The sequence below is a fragment of the Centruroides sculpturatus genome, unplaced genomic scaffold (genome assembly GCF_000671375.1).
Source record: "Centruroides sculpturatus isolate CEXI.00-Female unplaced genomic scaffold, Cexi_2.0 scaffold70, whole genome shotgun sequence".
Taxonomy (NCBI): domain Eukaryota; kingdom Metazoa; phylum Arthropoda; class Arachnida; order Scorpiones; family Buthidae; genus Centruroides; species Centruroides sculpturatus.
In genome coordinates this window covers 828381-850310 of record NW_019384571.1, presented here as the reverse complement: position 1 = coordinate 850310, position 21930 = coordinate 828381, and the positions used below count along the sequence as shown (strand labels likewise).

The 21930-nt window shown below is 25.6% G+C and overlaps 2 protein-coding genes across 3 annotated transcripts in view; both read right to left on the bottom strand.

Annotated features, from left to right (window-relative positions):
- Positions 1-2818: 2818 nt before the first annotated feature.
- On the bottom strand, positions 2819-5034 carry LOC111624191 (phospholipase D LsSicTox-alphaIA1-like). The gene is made up of 5 exons (XM_023367001.1): positions 4905-5034; positions 4212-4455; positions 3996-4127; positions 3069-3294; positions 2819-2937 (listed from the first exon to the last, which is right to left on the bottom strand). Exons 1-5 carry the CDS (start codon positions 4950-4952, stop codon positions 2826-2828), a joined length of 762 nt encoding a protein of 253 aa, XP_023222769.1. The 5' UTR covers positions 4953-5034; the 3' UTR covers positions 2819-2825.
- Positions 5035-12438: 7404 nt separating this feature from the next.
- The window catches only part of LOC111624177 (muscarinic acetylcholine receptor gar-2-like), a 75345-nt gene continuing 65853 nt past the window's right edge, over positions 12439-21930 (bottom strand). The window contains exons 1-2 of one of the 2 annotated variants that reach the window (XM_023366985.1): positions 17275-17421; positions 12439-14711 (exon numbers count right to left, since the gene is read on the bottom strand). In XM_023366985.1, coding sequence (XP_023222753.1) covers positions 12495-14606 — 2112 coding nt within the window. In that variant the 5' untranslated portion in view covers positions 14607-14711; positions 17275-17421 and the 3' untranslated portion in view covers positions 12439-12494. Of the gene's footprint in view, positions 14712-17274; positions 17422-21930 lie in introns of those variants that run through there. The other variant, XM_023366986.1, reaches the window with a different exon arrangement.

Here is a 21930-nt window from a genome sequence, read left to right as displayed (position 1 = left end):
CCTTCATACGACCGTACACCTTATCAGAAAATCATATTGAACCTTACATGCATATATGCACGTGACATCTATTAGCGAATTTTCTCTTACCCTTTTTTTAGTTAATGTAGTGTTATTTATTGTCAGTAAACGTGTAATACTTATTAACTCGATTGTATTTTTTTGCATAAGTAATATAAACATACCACTATTTTGTATTGCAAATTTGTTAGTGTGTCGATTTTCTTTAGGGAGTCGTCTAAGACACAAATTTTTGTATGTACAGTACATATTAATCGTATCGAAAACAAGTAATGTTTTATAACAAAATTCATTGTGATTCTATCAATATAGTTTTAAGAAAATAAACTCATATTACTAGATACTTACTGACCCCTAGTTCCATGAGCTTTCTTTGAAACTGGCTCGCAGTACCCAGTTTTAAAAGCATTGAATTAAGTAGAAAATATTATAGATTAATAATTGCAATTGATGATTTACATCAATCAGTTTTACCTGAAGTTTCAGAATAAGTTTGACTTTGTTAACTTTAACTTATCAATGTAAATATTTATAATTCAATATGAAGATTTATTTTTCATGAATGTTTTCTATTAGATTTATGACATATAAATCATACATGTGCAAAAGCAGAATAACTAATCTATGTATAGTGTTGGATAGTGGACAGTAATATAGAATTTGCAAAGTAGGATCGAAGAATATTATTCTTTCGGCTAAACAGGGGAAACTTTTCTTCCTGCAAGAATTTATATCCCCGAAAGAAAGATAACGTTTGCAAAATGATCATAACAAGATTTTGTATGCAATAATCACTATCGAACTGTCAAGAGTGTACAAATAACAAGACATTGTAAATAGATCGACTTAATATAATATAGACTGAATATTGTCCTTACTAATCGGGATTGAAATGTCATATTTTGATATTTAATCAATGGATTTGGTTAATGTATTAATCGGAACTGAAACAAACAGTACATTTACATCATTATAATAATCATTAATGTAAACCTGGATTAAGGGAAAAAGTTTTTAACATTATATGGCGCATACGTTACGATATTTAATTAAAATTTTAATGGATATGCAATAATTAGAAAAAAACTTTAAACATTTGAAAAATCATTTTTTCAAATAATATTTTGTGACGTGGATAAAAAAAGAAATATAATAAACACGAATTATTAAAGACAAGAAGTAATTGGATTTTGAACAGAAAAATACTTCGCTAATCTAAAAGATTGATTGATAAAATTATATTTTGTGACTCTAAATTAATGTGAGAGTGTACTAAGACGTACATTTTCATTACTTTGTTTTGTATCATCTCGGTTTGTATTCTTGAAAATAACTTAATTTTTTCCAGCAAGTTTTCATCTAAACAAAATTTTTATCCAATTAAGCAATAATTACTCTTTGTCTTCTTCTCTGTTTATCATATTTATATCATGAAGCAGTTTTATTTCTATTTTTTTGGATAAAATAATTGTTTAAAATAATGCTAAGTTGTTTTTACAGAAAGTTAATGCTGTGATAAGAGCAATAGTTATATGGATTCCCTAAAAATTCTATGAAATATTTTTAAAAAGTTCATTGAATATCAAATACTTAATGTAGTGTTTTTGCTATGACTTTAGAATAAATCTCTTAAATTTTGGAAAGTGTTTTGTTTATTCATGTTGCATTAACTTGTACAGTACATCTGATTCACTGTACAAAAGTACAGCTGTATTTCTGATTTGTTTTAGATGTTATAAATGTTTAATAGCGAGTCTCTAAAGTATGTGATTTAATAAAATTTTCTTTTAACATTTTATAGATTTACTCAAAATTCTAAGAGAATTCAGGTAAGTTATGCCATAAAAAGAGAATTAACTCTGTAAAAACGATTTAAGATTACTTTAAATATTTAAAAAAAATTTCTTATCAAAGAAATACTGTAATATGATAAAAACAGTGAAGAAGATAAAGAATAAATGTTTTTAATTGCTATTGATAACGTTTGAGAACGTTCAGTATAAAATATTCAATACAATTTACTAAAAAAAAAAAAAATACTTATTTATGCAAAAATCACTCATACAAAAATGTACTCATTTAAATATGTAATTTTGAATATAATGAACAAAAGTTGAACATAAACACAGATTTTAAATTATAAGATTTAACATGATAAAGCTTAATTCTAATACAAAATTCAAATGTATAATTTTAATATAGATTTAATAATTAATGGATGAAAAATTTATCTTTTAATAGTTTTTATACTCAGATCGTCATATATATTGTTGTTTTTTAAATTAAAAAATGTATTCTGTGTCTTATTATGTATCGCAAATTACATATTTAGTGAATAAATTAATTATGTGAAATGCAATTAATTTGTATTCAGATATCATCCAATTTTGGCTTATTATGTTATAATAAACCAAAATTTATTATGTTATTATATTACATTATATTATATGACATTACAGATTAACAAAATGACATTTTAATGCTTAACATATACCAGATATATGTCTTTATAGCATAACTTTATGTTACAAAATTAACTTTGACTTTAGAAATAGTTTATATAAAGAGTCTTATATTGGTTTTGTAAAGAACAAGCTTAATTATAAGCCTTATAAATTTGATGTATTATAATATTCTAAATTTCATAATACAGTTTGAAAGTAAATGAGTTTCTGATTTAAAAATCATGAAATATAAAGGGTTAAGTATAGATTATGAATGACAACAATACAACATGAATTTTCACTTGTTTATTATTCAAATTTTTTGAAAACTCTTAATTATTAAACACATAATTCTCGTATTTAAACGTTGTCAAATTGATCAGCTAGACGATATAATTTTTTAAACTTTCCTTCCATTAAAACATTATTAAGTTTTCTAGGAAAATTCGTCATAATACCGTCGACTTGTAAACTGAATAAAATATAATATATTAATAAAAATATTGTTGATGCATTTTTATATTTATGGAATAATTTAACACTTAAATATTATAGTAAAAAATATTTTTATCAAGTGTTAAAATCAGTACGAGTGGATCTTACCTGAGCGCCTTTCTCATTGTCGATTTAAGATCGGTAGTCCATAAGTAAACTTTGTCAAGATATTTGTTTGATGTTAAATTTCTAATTAAAATACTATAGTATAATTTAGATAATGAAAATGGAAGGCAATTAGCATTGCCTTCACCTTTCCATCTTCTTTCCGTAATATTTAATGTATTATAAGTTTCGACTGTTGACTGAATATCGCTCGTAGAAATGTCCCAAGCTGTNTTTTTCGTTTAATTTTTCGTTTAATTTATTGATTAAATTTATAAGATTATATTTTAATAATATATTATGGTCGAGCCTGTGAGAGGTAATGCGGAGCCAGAAATCTGCAGTCTCGGCTTTTCTGAAGATAAAATGTTAATCAAATTAATGAAACAAATCAAATTGTTGTCATTTATCAAAAGAAATTCTAATTAATATTTTTTCTAGAGCATATTTTGGAGAGGTACAGTACATTAAGGATAGTTGTCTTAGTTCTATGTCTTTTTAGTTTTATGTAAAAAAATATTATGCATAAACCTATTGATATATGTGCTTCCCTCCAATGTTATTGAATGCGCCTCTCTTAAATTCTTATTATTTTTACTTTCCCGGCTGTTATATATAACAGAGGGAAAGTATGGAGTTCGATCAAAAAATGACCCCTTCAAGATTTTCAAATTTTTAGACTGAGGGGACCTTGAAACATCGAGAAATGCAAAACAATTCCAGAGTTTTTCTGTATGCATGGATGTTAGCGTGTGTGCCTGTGTGTGGAGCAAGATTTTGTTCACCCTGTTTGAAGCTTAATAACTCCTGTGCTTTTTGTCGAAAATTTCTGAAATTTTGCAGCAAGGTTTCTGTAATAGTTGGATTAATGCTGTTAAATTTTAATGGTAAAGGTCGATGGATGATTTCTATAAATTTATATGAACCCACCACTTCTAAATATGTATCGATATAACTTCTTCGCCATATCAACACCAGCTTCGAATTTGCACCAATCAGAAAGCTTACTTATTTTCAAATCAAATATTACCATATTCAGACTGGGATGATATTTGAGGCTTTCTCAAGAGGATTAAGGAAAAATGTAACAGAATTAAGTTCAATAAACTAAAAAAAAATCGATAAATTACTCTCGGTATGTGTTACCTGGATTAGAAATCTCGTCGAGTGCTGCCAAGTAATCACCGGCTTTAGCGTATCTCCAACAATTTCGAAAACAGTCGCAGGGAAATCCATGATAAGTATATTGAAACTGGCATTTAGAATTAAACATTACATCTGCTTCTATAGCATTAGCACCATCATTTAGACTTGGCACAATTTCAGAGATGCTATTGACCATATGAGCTATATTCCATACTGGACGAAGAAAACCAATTAACAGGTTTACCTGAAATAATTACAAATACAATCAACTTGTTTGAATTTATTATCACATGGGTACACTCTTGTTTCTTCTGCCATCTATTGGATTTTTGTGTAACAATATTTATTGCTGATATCTTAATCAGTTAGATTTACATCACATTTAATTCAACTAAATTTCATTTAAAATAATCATTTTTTTCTTCTAAGATATGTTCTTATTTTATTAAAATCAAATATTCTATTTTCTTTTATCTTCTTTGTTCATTAATTTAAATAAATTCAAATTTTTAATAAGAATGAATTGCATAACATTTATACACTAAATTATGTTTATTTGTTAAATTCCTAAAGATAATGTTTGAAATATATTATATTATTAAATATTTAAAATTCTATAAAAGAAAAAAGTGTTCAGATTTATATTTTAGATAAGATATAAGAAATTTAATTCGATTTATATGAAAATTTTACCTGAGCAATAAATACGAAGGCAAAAAACAATGTTTTAGCATAGGTCATAATCAGTTCTTCTGAGGAAAAACTGCTTTATAATTGCTGAGTTAAAAAACATCACTTAAGTATCTCAATAACTCTATCAAAGTTATATGAACTTTAATGTAAACACGCTCTAAACTTTATTTATGTTGATAGTTTTCGAAGTTTGTATACTTTCTATAAAAATTTGAGGCCCATTTAAGGTCAAACTATATTAGAAAAAGCTATGTCGATATTAATACGATTTTATACGAAAATATTTTAAAATTTCTTTCAATATGCGACGCATTTAACTTTACAGAAATCACTTTAAATCAGTTTAAAATCTGATAAAATTGAGTTTGATTTTCTTCAGATAAGCTAAATAGATTGAATTGAAAATTGCTAGATCAAATTGAGACTCTCCACAATCAGATTTCATTCATTTTTTTTTCAAAAATTTACTACTTTATAATATATATAAAGCCACTTACATTCGAGTGCGGAAGCTCATTAAATATATTATCCAATCTACCTTTAGCTTTGATCGCATTTAAATATTTCGCTTTATTATATTCGGTTATGGCCGGAGGATATTAAAAAGAGAAGAGAAAATGAAGAAAATAATATTTAGAAGATAAAAAAAAGTATAATAGATAACCATTGCCTTTGACGGAATGAATCGAATTACAAACATGTTCGTAAAAGTTGGACAATCAGCTGAAAACGTTAAGGTGAAGAATAAAAATGTCGTTTCTTTTAACTCACTGCNTATACCAAAGGTTTAGTAGGATGAATACATTATTTTTTCTGTTATTTTTTTTTTTATTTTATCTATATCTATTTATTTTAAAATCGATAATAAATCTGTAGACAGATATTTTAGATAGACATATAACGATACGACTTTTAGTTAGTGGATAAGAATTTGATAACTACCTTTCTCTTTTTTTATATCCTTCGTCGTCTTTCTACTTTCTTTATCCATTAAGACTTTCTAAAGAAAATGTCAAAAGTACTTCCGACTTGAATCAAATTTTAGATAATATTGAAATTCTTGTAAGATATTCTCTTTCTTGAATTTTATATTTAACTGTAATCATTTTTATACTCGAATTTTTTTTCCTCCCTCTGAAATTGCCAATTTTATTAATTTATTAAAATTAATTTTTAAGTTATTTTAGTTTTAAAATTATTTTTAATAATATAGTAACCTGAATAAAAAATTAAAAGCTTATCTACCATGTGATTCCGTTTACCAGGTTTTACTATATTAATATTTTGTTAATAAATTAAAACATTGCTTTTTAAAATACATTAACACTTTATTTATACAAAAGTTAGTTTTAAGCTTAACGCATGTGTAATACTGTATGTCTGACCAAGCAAAATCTTTGATAAAAGTTATTTTACAATATTAAATGAACGAACATCAGCACTTTTGTAGCAAAGATGTAAAATTCAATATAAATGATGGTTATAACTTGACTTATTGTACTTTATATATTCTTAAAATTTTAATTTCTTGAGTTAAAAAATTGCTTTTTTTATGATATAAAATTTTGTAATTCCTTTAAATTTGTCGTCATGTTATAATATAAATAATATGCATTTTATATTTTGTATATATTATCTACGTAAAACAATTAATCTTAAGATTAAAGCATTTTAATTAAAGCTTAAGCTAAAGTTTCAGAGGTTTAAATAAAAAAAAATAAGACTTTGTTAATAGTTCATCCGTTTGTCTGTACGTGTACAATTCAGACGGGAATTGGAAACTTACTGACGAGTTATAGTGACTAAATATATATTATAGTAACAAGCTTTGTTATAATTAAATTTAGAAATGTATGTTTTCCTGTAGAAAATTTTTGAAAAATTTGATAAAATGAATAAATAAATTGGAAAATAATAATATCTATATATTTACAATACTCGTGATTCAATTTTGTTCTAAATTATTTCGAATTTTGTAAAACTTTTGTATTATTTCAATATTTTACAAGAAATTTTTATTGTATTTATTCGTAAATATTACTTCAATTTATAAAATTTTAATCGATTTTCGAAAAATCTATTAATTTTATTTTTAAATTTAGTTTAGAACATTCTTAAATATATTTAACTACAGTAAATGGAGATTGTGTTTTCATCTAAACATTATGTATTGTAAAAGTGATAAATTCTGTACATTTTCATTTTGATTTTGACAAAACGAAAACGATATATTCATAGCTTTAACATATTTATAACCGTATAAATACACACAGTATATAAAAGTGTATAAATGTTACTTTAAGTACTAAATCTATATGGATCTTTCTGACCTAACTGGGGAGGTGTTGGGGACTATAGATACGTGCGAGCACACATACGCGGTGCACTGTACACCCCAGAGAGATTACCAGAGACTGCTAAGCCACATACAACTAGTTTTCCAGGAATGTCTACACCACATTGGCACACTTCTTTAGCTTGCTCTGTGTCAGAATTTGTCGTCTATCGAGCATTTGTAGACCAGATGGCTCACCAGCTTCGGCCATCTATGAGCTCAAGGGATCTGGAGCGGCAGTTGCAACATCTATGAACAAATACGTTGCAGGATATAGTATGGTGCCTGTATGACCGTATCAACACACGTATCCAGACAGAGGGTTTTTAAATTGTACCGTTGTTCTTTACTATGATATTGTAATCACTTATTACCGTCGACATTACCTTTGCACTAATAAAGCTTGGATATTGGATTCCAACGCCTCATTCTTGATACGTAATTTTTTTGTTAGTGAGTGTATATCCAATATATAATATATACTATTCAATATTTAAGATAATATTTATCTTGTCTATCTTGCAAAAATTGATGAACTGCTTGCAAAAAACGCACTTATCAGTTTTGAAATACAGTCGGCAATTTGTAAAAGTATGTCAGAACGTTATAACGAGAAGGATCTTGTTTTGAACAATTTTTGTAATGTTTATAACAGTAATAAAGTATTTGAACAAGATAACAATTTCAGTTTTTGCAATCGTTAACTATCTTTAAAGTCATCCTTATAAAACACAAAAGTGCCATACATAAAAATATTTTAATTTTAAATAAATTTTCAAAATGTTCATAAAAATTTATATGTTTAAAAACTTTCATTTTCGATAAGAAATTTAATGAATATTTTCATAGAATTTATGAAAAAATAAATAAAAATATTGTGGAAATTGTTTGAATTTTCAAAAGATTTTGTATATTTTTTGAAACGATGTAAGCTGTTAAAACTTTTGTCTTTGTTTGTTTGTTTTTCTTCTTTCCAAATCTGATCAATTTGTTCAAAATTTAAAGTATTTGCTTTAGATTTAAATTTTAAAAAACAATTTTATTTATCCTAATTTATAAAAAGCTTTGTATAATTTTTAATAAATTAATTAAATAAGTAAGTTATTTAAATACTTTTTAATTTACAAGTTTTAAAATGGCTTGGCATATAATAATACTGTATATCAATTTGATAAAATTAAGAAAATATTTTTAAAAAATCGATAAACTTATTTAAAAGGTTAATGTATCATCATTTCATTCCAAAAACACGTACATTAAACTTCTAAATTGTACTTTATAATGGAGAAATATGTGTTTTTGTTATTAAAAATCATAGTTTTTAAAATATTTTCATCTTACAAGACATAAAACTGTTCAATAAGTTGTAAGAAACGTTTTATAAATTTTTAATTTTTAAGAATATGTTTCGTTTGAAATTCCCAAGAGTAACTTTTCTGTTATCAGTTCAGACTTTTTTTTATCTTGTGGAAAATAACTGATAACTTTTGATATTTCGATGAAAGAGAAAATAATGATTTTTCAATGTTCATTCGAACTTTTCAAAAATAAATCATTTAAATTTATGAAGAATATAATGAGTTAGCTAGTGGAACTTTACATTCACAGTTATTTCATGTTGTATGGTACGTTCAATAAATAAACAGTTAAATATTATAATTTTAAGTTACTTATATATATAAAAAAATATATACAAATTTCTGTTTAAGTTTATTTAGATTTTGGAAACTCGATTTTCTGTATAAAAAAAAAAAGTGTTTAAGTTTAGGACAGCTTTAAGAAACGACGTACAGTACAGTACAACTTGCCATAGGCAGTAAGACATAGCAATATTCTTTTGACTGAAAATATAAAAATCAAAAACAAAACGCTCTATTTTTCTACGTTCAATAACAGACTTATACGAAAAAGATATAAGCTTATTCTCCTTCTTATATTCGATAAAAGTTAGTGTTTTTTTTAAAAAAAAAAAGTTGACGGGTATCTAGCTTATAAACTTTTAAATTGGAAATAGACATGTCTATTACAGATCTAAAATCTTTCGGAGTATCTATCAGCTGTCAAGATGATTATTATAAGTCGGATTTACACATAAACTAAAGCTACAGCACTGGGCTCGCTCTTTTAATATATTATTACTCGGTGGTGAGAGAGGGCCTCTTTTGTGTTAAAAACAAGACCACAACAAGTCATAAAAATATGAAAAATCTACACCAGGAAAGAATTGTAAAGCACTGATCATATTTATTATGATGTAAAAAATTTAAACGTAATATCCATTTAAAGATTTAAATCGTTTGTTTTATATACAAGGTTTTAAACTAAAATATTATTATTATTATTATTATTATACGAGTATATGCGATTTTCAGCTCTTCGTACTTCATTTTTCAACTCTAACTTTCATTTAGATATCTTATCTGTTCTTATCTCGCATAAAAATCTGCGAGTAAACGGAAAGATTCATATCATAAGCCATATGCCTTTTTTACTACCATTGCTTGTGTCTATCTACATTCAAGATTATTATCTTTAATATCGATAAGTCTATATCTATCAATAATAAGTACTGGAGCGTAAGAACGATAAAGTTGAAGACAAAATATGTGAATTTTTATAAATATAAATTAATAAAATTATTAATAGATATAATTTTTAAAGTAAAATATAATTTTAGCCAATAAAAAGAATTAAAATTTAATTAAGTGTTTTGTTTTTATATGCATTTAAAAGTTGTTTTTATTTATTTATTTTGAACGTTTAAAATAAACGAAAGACAAAGACTTAAAATTTGGAGGCTTATGTAGAAATTTTCTTTAGAAAATACATAATTTTTTTTTTTTTTTTAAATTGGGTAGAAATGTGCGCGTTTGTTATTGGAAAAAGATAGGATCAGTACTGAAAGCTACACTTATCTACTAGGATTTATTTAAAGATCGTTATTTAAATTTCATCCAAGTTTTCTTCCTATAAACAAGCTTAATCTTGTTTAGGAATTTATCTTTAATGTTGCTTTGTTATCTCTGTATAATTTTTACATAATTTTTCTGATAAATTTTGTATTTTCTAAATTTGCATACAAACATAAAATGATCTTTACAATTTTTTTATTATTATTGTAAATATTAAAGCAATTAAAATTGGGATTATTTCAAAACATTTCATTTTTTTTTTCTTTTATTAATTGAAATTTATATTTTATTTAAAAATTTTTATAGCTAATTTTGTTAATTTATTCTTACATGAATTGTCTTCTTTAATATATAAAATTAATCTTTAAAAAATACGAAATAAGACAAGAGAACAAGAATATAATTAGGGCACGCTTGTTTGTTTTCTCGAAACGTGCAAAGAAAATCTGAAAGTGTTTCTTTTCTTTGACATTTTTCTGCTTTTTTCCCTCATCTTTCTTTCATTTTTTTAAATTTAGTTATTAAATTGCAAGAAAAACTGCTGGCGTTATAATTAAATTTTTGTTAATTAAAAACTATGTTGTACCTAAATTTATTTATACGAATCAAATATTTATATTTATAACAATGTACGAAACAAATAAACATAGATTTAAAAACTATAAATATGAAGTTTTTATAGTTTTAAATCTATTTTAATGAATGCTTTAAATTAAAATAACAAAAATATTCATATATCAACCATTTATTAATTTCTTTATAATTTCCAAAAAAAATCCATTGATTTATGATTGTTTAACAAAATTTTTTAAATTAATTTTATGATACAACATAACATCTAACAGAAACTTAATTATTATTATTTTAAAACATTTTTATCATTAAAATTTTTACAGCTGTACAGAAATGTCATTAAAGCAAACTTTTATTTTAATTTTTCTTTAAATTTTATATATTTACTAGCCGGAAAATTTTACTTATAAAATAATATTAAGTAACAACTTAACAAAATAATAACACTGGTAACATTATCATCTTTGCAATGAGCCATTATTTTTGTTTCTAAGAAACACAATTAAACAATAGTGCGTGCAAAACAATTGTGTACATAACAACAAACAACTACACTTTATGTATATGTACTAATACCATATAACACATATAAGAATTAATCTCCGAAACGAGATGTGTTTAGTACGATAACGATACTGTAATGTATTGACAACTTTTTTTCTTCACGTTTATTATACAGGTACTGTTGTAGCGCAACAATTACAACCATTTTTAATTAACAGATTAGATGAAATTCCATGCTTTATCTATACACATGTACAGTACATATACATTGAATTAACTGAATCTACGAAAATACAACCCATACAAATTATGTTTATGTGTAACAGTTATATCACAATAATCTGAAGATTTTTAATAATTTAAAAAATTTTTTTGTTTGCCAAGATTCAGAAAGATATGTTTGAAGATTGTTTTAAATTTTTGTTTATTTGTTTAAAGTTATTCAGAGAAAATTGATATAACATTTTAGATATAATATAGATAAAGATTATTTTCTTAAATTGTGCCAAATATAATTTTTAATTTAATATCTGCTTAATGAATTCTGAGAAACAAACGTGTATTAATGGAACATTTCCATAGAAATCCAATACTCTAAATATGATATGTCACTGAATTAATGGATATGGAAGACGTTCTACTTTCATAGAGTTTTAATTCAGCTGTGATGTGATATATTATATTATTAGAGTTATTTAGATTCTATGGAGTTTATAAACTATAAACAACGTTGACACAAAGTTGATACTTTGATTCTAATGTGAACATTTAGTCACATTTAGTGCTAAAATATGGAAGCACAAATCAGTTTTTCTATATAATAATCTAAGTTGAAGTTGCCTGATCTAAACAATTATTTAGAATTAATTATTCTTTAGCTTCAATCTTTTTTCTTTTGGTTCGCTTTCAATTGATAGTACAACGCATTCGTGATTAAAAAGAAAAGATTTTTTTTGCCTTGTTTACGAATTTACGGTTTAAAGATAAGTATAAAGTTGTTCCCATATTTGCAGAAATTTAAATCTGACAAAACAGTTCTAAAATATTCAAGAAAATTGCCTACTATGAGATAATTTTATAATAATAATAACATTTGTTTACATGGATTAATTAGTAAATATGATTTTTTTTGAAGAAATATTCTCATTTTAGGCATATTTCTATAATTTAAAATGAAATTTATATACGTATATATACATATTTAATTAAGAAACGAAATAAAAATAAATATATAGGAGATAAATGCATATTTACTTTAATCATCAATCATGTTTTATGAAAATCACCCCTCATAATTCTGTAGAAAGTCTTTTTGAATTGCTGATTGGCCATAGCGTAACAAAATGGATTTATGGGACTATTGGCGTAACATAAAAAGTAAGTGAAATAGAAAAGATGATGGTTTACACATCCATTTGGATCTGTACAAAATCCCTGTACCAATGCTAGAATGTGATATGGTGTCCAACATAATACAAATGCTCCCAAAATAAAAGAGATTGTCCTCAATGCTTTTCTGGCACGATTCTCCGATTTCGACTTTTGTCTTCTCTCTCCCCGTTTCTTTTTCCGACTGTTTTTTATTTTCTTTCCCAGAGAACTAACTAATGTCCTTCTGGACTGCAAGTAATCTTTAGCAAAGGGCACTGTTTCGGAATCGACCGTCGAAAGCTTCTCGTTTGGTTTAGCTAATCTGATAACCGCTCTGGTTCCCTTTTCGGTGGTATCAACGATGCTATTTCTTTTCTGATGAAGATCGCTATCTTTCGACGCCTTCGTCGACGAAGAGTGCTCGCCTGACTGAGAAGTACCAATTAACATCGTACCGTAAGTAGAAGTTTGAAGTGATGGATTCTTATCAGCGGGAATGGTAGACGAGTCGGATGTGTGATCGATACACGACTTTATTTGTAAAGAATTAGGTGGAATTGGTTTATCCTGAGTTGCGGCATCTAATGTACTTGATGTATTAACTGTATTTTGTGTTTTCTCTTCTACGTCCATTAAGTTTTGCACCGGTCGGGGGATAGCTATAGTTTTGAATGGGTCCACTGGTGATCTAGAAGGTGCTCTCGGTGGAGGATTAAGTTTTGGTATTGGTTCTCCCGTAACGGGCGATGTGGCAGAAGGTGACTTGGAAAATTTGGGTTTTTTTGTTTTAGTTTTTGTTTTGCGCTCTTTTTTCACAGATTCTTTCTCATGTATTGTATCGTCGTCGGAATCAAAAACTGGACTACTCGAATTATCATTGTCTTCACTATTTTTCTTTGAAGAAAAGCTTGTTGTTTCTGTAATAGCTTTATTAGTAAGTAGTTTATCGGTTGAATCTAATCCCGAATTTTCTTGTCTGTCAGGTTGTATAGAAAGAGTGAGTGCCTCACCACCATCTACGAGAGAAACTGAGGATGCTTCCTTGCACGATGCAGAAGATTTAGGCTTTTCTAACTTCAACAATACACTTTGAGTATTTTTTGAACTTTCTTTTTTTTGATCGACAGTATTTTTACTAAGAGCAACTAAAGATTGCATTTTTCTTTGTTTAGCTTCCGCTCTCTTATGCATATCGCTGGCTGTTTTATAAATCCCACCGTATAAAACAATCAAAACTACTAACGTAGCGTAAAAATAACCAAATATAAGTGACGTATTAAACACTGGATCCTTCAAAAATTGCACAGCACATTCTCCGGGTGCCAAATCTCTGTATCCGATAAAATGTTCCCATCCCATAACACTGATAAAAAATACTAACGATGGTATTATCCACGTAATCACTAATAAAAACATGACTTTAGTTTTCGTTCTCCAGCTTCTATACTTTGTTGCTATTTTAACAGAACAATAACGATCTATGGTAATTAAAAGTACGGTATAAATAGACACAAGACAAACAGTATGATCTGTTGCTAGCCACAGATCACATATGATTGGTCCTAATTCCCATCTACCAGCTAAAACATACACAGCATAAAATGGCATAGAAATAAGTCCAATAAGAAGATCCGAAAGCGCTAGAGAGCCAATAAAGTAATTACTCGGCTGACGTATAGCACGTTCCACAATAAAAGCAGCCAGCACTAGAATATTCCCAGCAACTGTTAATATAACACAAATTCCAATAAGAATACCAATAACCACCGTCTGCCATAGATTAAATGGCATTGTCCATTGACCTTCAATACGTCCTTCATTTTGCAGAGTAACGTTGCACATAAGTGTACTATTGTAAGATGTAATATTATTGCAAATCACTTTACCAACTTTTAGGGTGTTATTGGGTACTTCTACCCAACTTACATTGGGTTCAATCATTTTTTCCCAAAGTACATATATTTCATCCGTAGTGCTTTCTTTTGAATTTTCTGTTGAAAAAATCATATCACTGCAGTAAAAATGCGTTTATTTTTTATCCAAATTCATGAAATTCTTCTCGAAGCTTTCTTCTTTATCTTCGACTTATCATAATGATCAAGAATCTATCCCCTGTACAGAAAAATGTTTCAATTACTATAATTATATTTTACATTAAAATGAAAATGCATTAAACATTAAAATATATATATCACATAAAATTAATTTAATCTACAATGAATTTTAACTAATTTCAACCTGAGATTTAACAGTAAGAAGTATTATTCAGTAATTCGTAATTAGTTCAAAAGGTGGAAATAAGCGTAGTAATACTCCCCATTTAATTATCGCTTCACTTACAGGCCCATTATTTTAACTGAAGTAATCTTTAATTACCATGCAGGTAATTAATTAAAAATCAGATAAAACATTCCTATCAAAGTTCATAAGTTTTAAAATAGGCAACAATTTCACAGCGATATAATACAATAATTCGTACATAAAACAATCAGAAATATATACATCAATAAATCTAATTGTTTAAAGAGAAATGTATATGCAACCTTTAAATGATATATAAATCTTTATATATAGACTTTTGAAAATTCTACTTAAATAAAAGAAATTAAAATATTTTAATAAAAGCAACGATGTATAAAGTAAATAAATTAAATCTGAAATAAATAAATATTTAAATAAAATAAATTTCTAAAAATAAAATTACTTAAGACAGAAGATTTAAACGGAGAAAGAAAAATTTTACCAAAATAAATTAACATTTTAAAATATAGAATAGAAAATATGATATAAGAAGTATAGATTATATCTTGCATTTGAAGGAAGAGTAAACATTTAAATAAAATAAATTGATATATAAAAGATAATATATATTAATATAAAATATTTTAACACATCGTGTAAAATTTAATCATATAATATCCAAAATTAAAATAAATTGCGCAAACAGGAAAAAATAGAAAAAATTGGATAGAGGCATAAACGTACAGTATAAGAGAAGCCCATACTTTAAAAGAAGAATTAATCAAAAGAATGTACAGTCTTGTTTTATAAAAAGGAATAATCATATATCAATTTAATAGTAGACATTTTAAAAAGAAAGTGCTAAAAATTTAAACATAAATGTTAACATTTCAGTAGATAAAATACAGATAAGATTAAACTGAAGAAATATATCTAGTGAAAGAAATTGATAATTTAGATAACCGTTTACATGGCATAAAAGAATATATTTAAATGGAAGAAATACCGTAATCTATCAAAATCTGACTTATACAAAATATAAAATGTTTTAAAAACAAATGAAATATTTAACAAAGTATGTTGACATTTAAAATATCAACATCCTACCGAATCGCCCAAAAGAAGAAATAAACATTTTAACAAAAAAATATTTTACTGCGTTATAAACTTATAACGTAGAATATTTTAAAATAACAAAATTAAATATGCATAAACGAAAGAGTAGTTATAATGAATTCTTTTTTTATCCCAGGAATTTATTTTCTTGCTTCTATTTACAGCTGACGTTCAATCTTCAATCTAAGTTAAGCTTTATCTGGATTACACGAACGAACTGTCGAAGATTTCATCTACAGATTGGAATATCATTCAACGAAAATAGAATTTCTATTAACCTAAACATACAAAAGTTTCATTCAATTTTCTTTTTATTGTTTTACCGCAAATAAATTTCAAAATCACATTTATAAAACTTCGCAATAGCAAAATTACTATACAGGCCCTATATATTTTGGATTTAAATAAAATAAAATAATTTAAAAATCGATCAAACACAAAAGAATAAATAAAATAAGCATCTATTTAAATTAAAAAAAAAAAATTATTTATTTAATATCTTCCTTTTTAAGGCAGACTTTCTTCTTAAATTATATGGTAATGCACTGAACATTTTATGAGTTAATTTTAGTAAATATTTACTTTAAGATCACCAATAGATATAATTTATAGATTATATAATTATGCACGGAAGTTTATGTTGTTATAGAATAGAAATAATCAAATAAAAAATTCAAGTGTAAGTGAATTATATAAATGTAATTTTTGGTACAAATTATACTAATTAAGAACATGTATCTAAGTATAAGATGTTGGAGATTTAGGTTAAACTGGTTGATGTAGAAGGAAAATTTACTGGTGATAAGTAGAATTGGATTGTTATAAAAAGACATCCCTTGTAACTGGCCAATGGCCTTAATACTAATAAAATTGTTTGATTGATGGATTGAAAACGTGAAAAGAAAACACCATGTAATAGAACAAAAATTATTTAGACAAGAAAAAGAAGAGAAACATACCTGATAGAAGATGAACATGGTAAACAAGGTTTGGGTTTGTTACATTTATTGATTTGACGGTTAGTTTTTTCAAGCTGTTTCATGCAACTGGGTTAATATGTGTATAAATAATTTTATAAAAGTAAATAATAATTGTGAATGTGATTAATAATAATAAAAAAGCAATCTTAACAAAAACAGAAAAACANATATTAACGTTTATAGAATAGTTTTTTTTTAATTAAAATATTAAGCAGATTTTATTATTAATGCTTCCATTGAGCCCATAATATGTTTATTTAATAATTATACTATAAATTTATAATAATATCACTTAAATATTTTACAGAATAAATATAACATCTAAACATAGTACTTACTGTAAAATATTGATTATCCAATTTTATTCTAAACAGCTTATACATCATTTCAAGACTTTCATTATTCATTTTTGTTGCTCAAGACATGCTCCTAATCATTATTAAGCTTAACACAAACAAGTTTAAGCTTAATTGTTATTAATTAAACTTAATAATTTCATTTAAGAGTAGTAATTTATGAATTTCAAATTAATAGTCCTCAAGAATCGGAACTTTATTTAAAGATTACAATAAAATCATACTATTTTTATTAGCTCTTATTTAATATCAAATAAAATAATTTAGAAAATATTATATAATTTTATTTTTATTTTTTATAATCCGATATTATTATTGAAATTCTCTGTTTTATTTCATTTCCCTTATAATAAATGAGATTCTAAATATGTATATGCTTGTTTTATATATTATAAAGTAATTTAAAGTATTTTATAAATCTAAAATTAATTTTTTTAAATATGTCTTTGACAATTTTTGTAAAATTTTTACGTTAATTTACATATTACTTGAAACAATTAACTAATACCATTACATTGTTGAACGAAAACTATCCAAAGTATTCTCTCTCGTTTTAATTACATTTCTGCATTTTTAATGGTAATAAAATGATTAATATTTAAATTTTCCTAATGATTTTATTGGTTAATTAACAAATAAGTAAAATTGTTTAACGACTAGAAGAGTCAGATTAGTACAGATCATCCGCAAAACTTCTCTTCTATTTCTTATTAAATAAAGGCCATTGCAATGCTGCAGATCAGCGTCTAATTTTAACAATCTCATTAAATGTATGACGTAATATTTATTAAATTCTAGATTAACAAATTTATTAAAATTAAACATAAGTCTTCTGAGAATTAAATTTAATTTGTAAGCAATAAATCGAGTTTAATTGTGTCTGTAACAAAAATGTACATCCTTGAAAAGATATTAAATTATCCATTCAAAGTCATGTTTAAACCATAGAATAATCAGCAATATATTTAAAATTTATTTATTTTTTTTAAAATAAAAACAAGCATCTAAAAGTTAAAATTGATTTTTCAGTTTGCATTTCTTCGTTACAACAAAAAATGAAGAGGGTGCATTTATACAAGAGAAGGGAAAAAAGTACAAAGATTTTTATATACTATAAATAAATATAATGAAGTTTGGCTTAATTTTAATTAAATGAACAGGTTGTCAAACACGATACTTGTTCACATTCTTCATTTGTTTGACGTTAACACGCAAAGAACTCAGTCTAGTTGACAACACCGAATATTAATGCTTCATAACAGATTTTACTAAAACGAAATGATATTATGTAGAAAAAAGAAATAAATTATAGTTTAAATTTATATCAAAAATTATTTATTTTCTAGAGAATAGCGTGACTATAATACTGTTATCTACACGAATCTTTATGCCTCTTATTACTTGATTTATGTCAATACAACTTCCGCGATTTTAATATATGTCGTTAATAATTTCATTAATCTTTCGAAAGGAATTTAATATGTCGAAAAGTCCTCCAAGAAGTAAAATGATTATACCTGTAACAATAACAGTACTTGAAAAATAATTCATTCGTAACATTATACTCTTGAATTATAACTTGTAATTATGAATTCCCCGATTGTAATTTTCTTTTCACTGCTTTACAGATTTAATAATAAAACAAAAATTTTATCTTTTAATTAAGATTTCGTTTTATTTNTTTAAATAAAATAAATTGATATATAAAAGATAATATATATTAATATAAAATATTTTAACACATCGTGTAAAATTTAATCATATAATATCCAAAATTAAAATAAATTGCGCAAACAGGAAAAAATAGAAAAAATTGGATAGAGGCATAAACGTACAGTATAAGAGAAGCCCATACTTTAAAAGAAGAATTAATCAAAAGAATGTACAGTCTTGTTTTATAAAAAGGAATAATCATATATCAATTTAATAGTAGACATTTTAAAAAGAAAGTGCTAAAAATTTAAACATAAATGTTAACATTTCAGTAGATAAAATACAGATAAGATTAAACTGAAGAAATATATCTAGTGAAAGAAATTGATAATTTAGATAACCGTTTACATGGCATAAAAGAATATATTTAAATGGAAGAAATACCGTAATCTATCAAAATCTGACTTATACAAAATATAAAATGTTTTAAAAACAAATGAAATATTTAACAAAGTATGTTGACATTTAAAATATCAACATCCTACCGAATCGCCCAAAAGAAGAAATAAACATTTTAACAAAAAAATATTTTACTGCGTTATAAACTTATAACGTAGAATATTTTAAAATAACAAAATTAAATATGCATAAACGAAAGAGTAGTTATAATGAATTCTTTTTTTATCCCAGGAATTTATTTTCTTGCTTCTATTTACAGCTGACGTTCAATCTTCAATCTAAGTTAAGCTTTATCTGGATTACACGAACGAACTGTCGAAGATTTCATCTACAGATTGGAATATTATTCAACGAAAATAGAATTTCTATTAACCTAAACATACAAAAGTTTCATTCAATTTTCTTTTTATTGTTTTACCGCAAATAAATTTCAAAATCACATTTATAAAACTTCGCAATAGCAAAATTACTATACAGGCCCTATATATTTTGGATTTAAATAAAATAAAATAATTTAAAAATCGATCAAACACAAAAGAATAAATAAAATAAGCATCTATTTAAATTAAAAAAAAAAAATTATTTATTTAATATCTTCCTTTTTAAGGCAGACTTTCTTCTTAAATTATATGGTAATGCACTGAACATTTTATGAGTTAATTTTAGTAAATATTTACTTTAAGATCACCAATAGATATAATTTATAGATTATATAATTATGCACGGAAGTTTATGTTGTTATAGAATAGAAATAATCAAATAAAAAATTCAAGTGTAAGTGAATTATATAAATGTAATTTTTGGTACAAATTATACTAATTAAGAACATGTATCTAAGTATAAGATGTTGGAGATTTAGGTTAAACTGGTTGATGTAGAAGGAAAATTTACTGGTGATAAGTAGAATTGGATTGTTATAAAAAGACATCCCTTGTAACTGGCCAATGGCCTTAATACTAATAAAATTGTTTGATTGATGGATTGAAAACGTGAAAAGAAAACACCATGTAATAGAACAAAAATTATTTAGACAAGAAAAAGAAGAGAAACATACCTGATAGAAGATGAACATGGTAAACAAGGTTTGGGTTTGTTACATTTATTGATTTGACGGTTAGTTTTTTCAAGCTGTTTCATGCAACTGGGTTAATATGTGTATAAATAATTTTATAAAAGTAAATAATAATTGTGAATGTGATTAATAATAATAAAAAAGCAATCTTAACAAAAACAGAAAAACAATAAAATTCATTTAGAGAATAATAAATGATCATGCTGATATTCTTAATATTATTACAAATTTATGTCTATTTTTGTCAAATCGCTAATGTACTTAAGTCAATATACACTACTGTATTTGTGAATTCAGAAGCAAGTTATTCTGATTTGCGTGAACTGTAAAAATTCAAGGCACGTCATTGTTTCTATATTTAGCGCGACTTCGAAATCTCCGTACAGGGAACATTAGTAATTAATTGTGAGATCGCGTCTTACCAAGCAGAGTTTTTTGATTTCTTGATTCGTCTAATAACTAAATATTGCTTAGTTTTCCATCTAACGTGATTTTATTCCTCGATAAGAACAGTACGGTGATTAATAAAAAACATGACGATAAACAATGCAACGATAATCATAGCAGTGTTTAGTTATTATCAGTCCAGAATTTTAGGTACAGCCCAAATTTTTAGTATTAATATTGCAGAACCATACTCGAAAAATATATTTAAGAAATTCTACCAATCACTTATATATATACTACATTAATTAACATCATTTTTATATCAAATTATATTGGCAATGATGGAGAAATCGGAGAACGAAATCTATTCTTGTGTATTTTCATTCTCTCACAATATATCAAAAGTTTTGCATGTAATCGTTTTTCGCATAACAATGACTTATTTCATTATATTATGTGATTTTAATTCTTCAAATTTATTCAAAATTTCTACATATTCTTAAATATAGTGAAATTGTTTATTCATTTATCAGCAGATTTAAAAATCAACGATCGCAAATATCACAAAACTGCAATGTATTATGTCCTATTCGGTTACATTAATTCTTTCTTTATTATTTTAAATGCAATCATGATAGCAATAGATAGAAATGGGAAATTTTTTTATTCTTTTTCTTGCAATTGTGAGACCTGAAAGGCCCCTGGGTCTAAACCAGTAATTTTATTAATAATGTTAAATATTGTCGTAAAATATTATTTCATTTTTGTGAGAAAAATAATGTTTTAACGTGGGAAAAGGCAGAAAACAGATGTTACTTCCTTTGAGGGAAGTTCGTACATCCTCTGTTTTTCCCTTATCCGCTAAAAATCTCGCTCAGATGGGAACTATCTACCCCTCTTTGATCCCCCTTTCATCCGTTCACATGAAAGAGTTTCTAGCAGATGATTGGTCGTAAATCCTGAGATATAGAGGAAATTTGTCAGAATTCGGGGAGTTCATCGACAGACCTGGAAGTGTCCGGACTCCACATGTTTTTCTCCTGATGACCAACGCCCTTAGACGAGTC

What these genes read in the sequence shown, in the direction of transcription:
- LOC111624191 (XM_023367001.1), bottom strand. Translation starts at nt 4,952, where the DNA reads ATGACCTATGCTAAAACATTGTTTTTTGCCTTCGTATTTATTGCTCAG. An exon ending in CCTTCGTATTTATTGCTCAG is followed by an intron (nt 4,456 to 4,904) that starts GTAAAATTTTCA and finishes TAATTATTTCAG; the next exon opens with GTAAACCTGTTAATTGGTTT. An exon ending in CGACGAGATTTCTAATCCAG is followed by an intron (nt 4,128 to 4,211) that starts GTAACACATACC and finishes AATCCTCTTGAG; the next exon opens with AAAGCCTCAAATATCATCCC.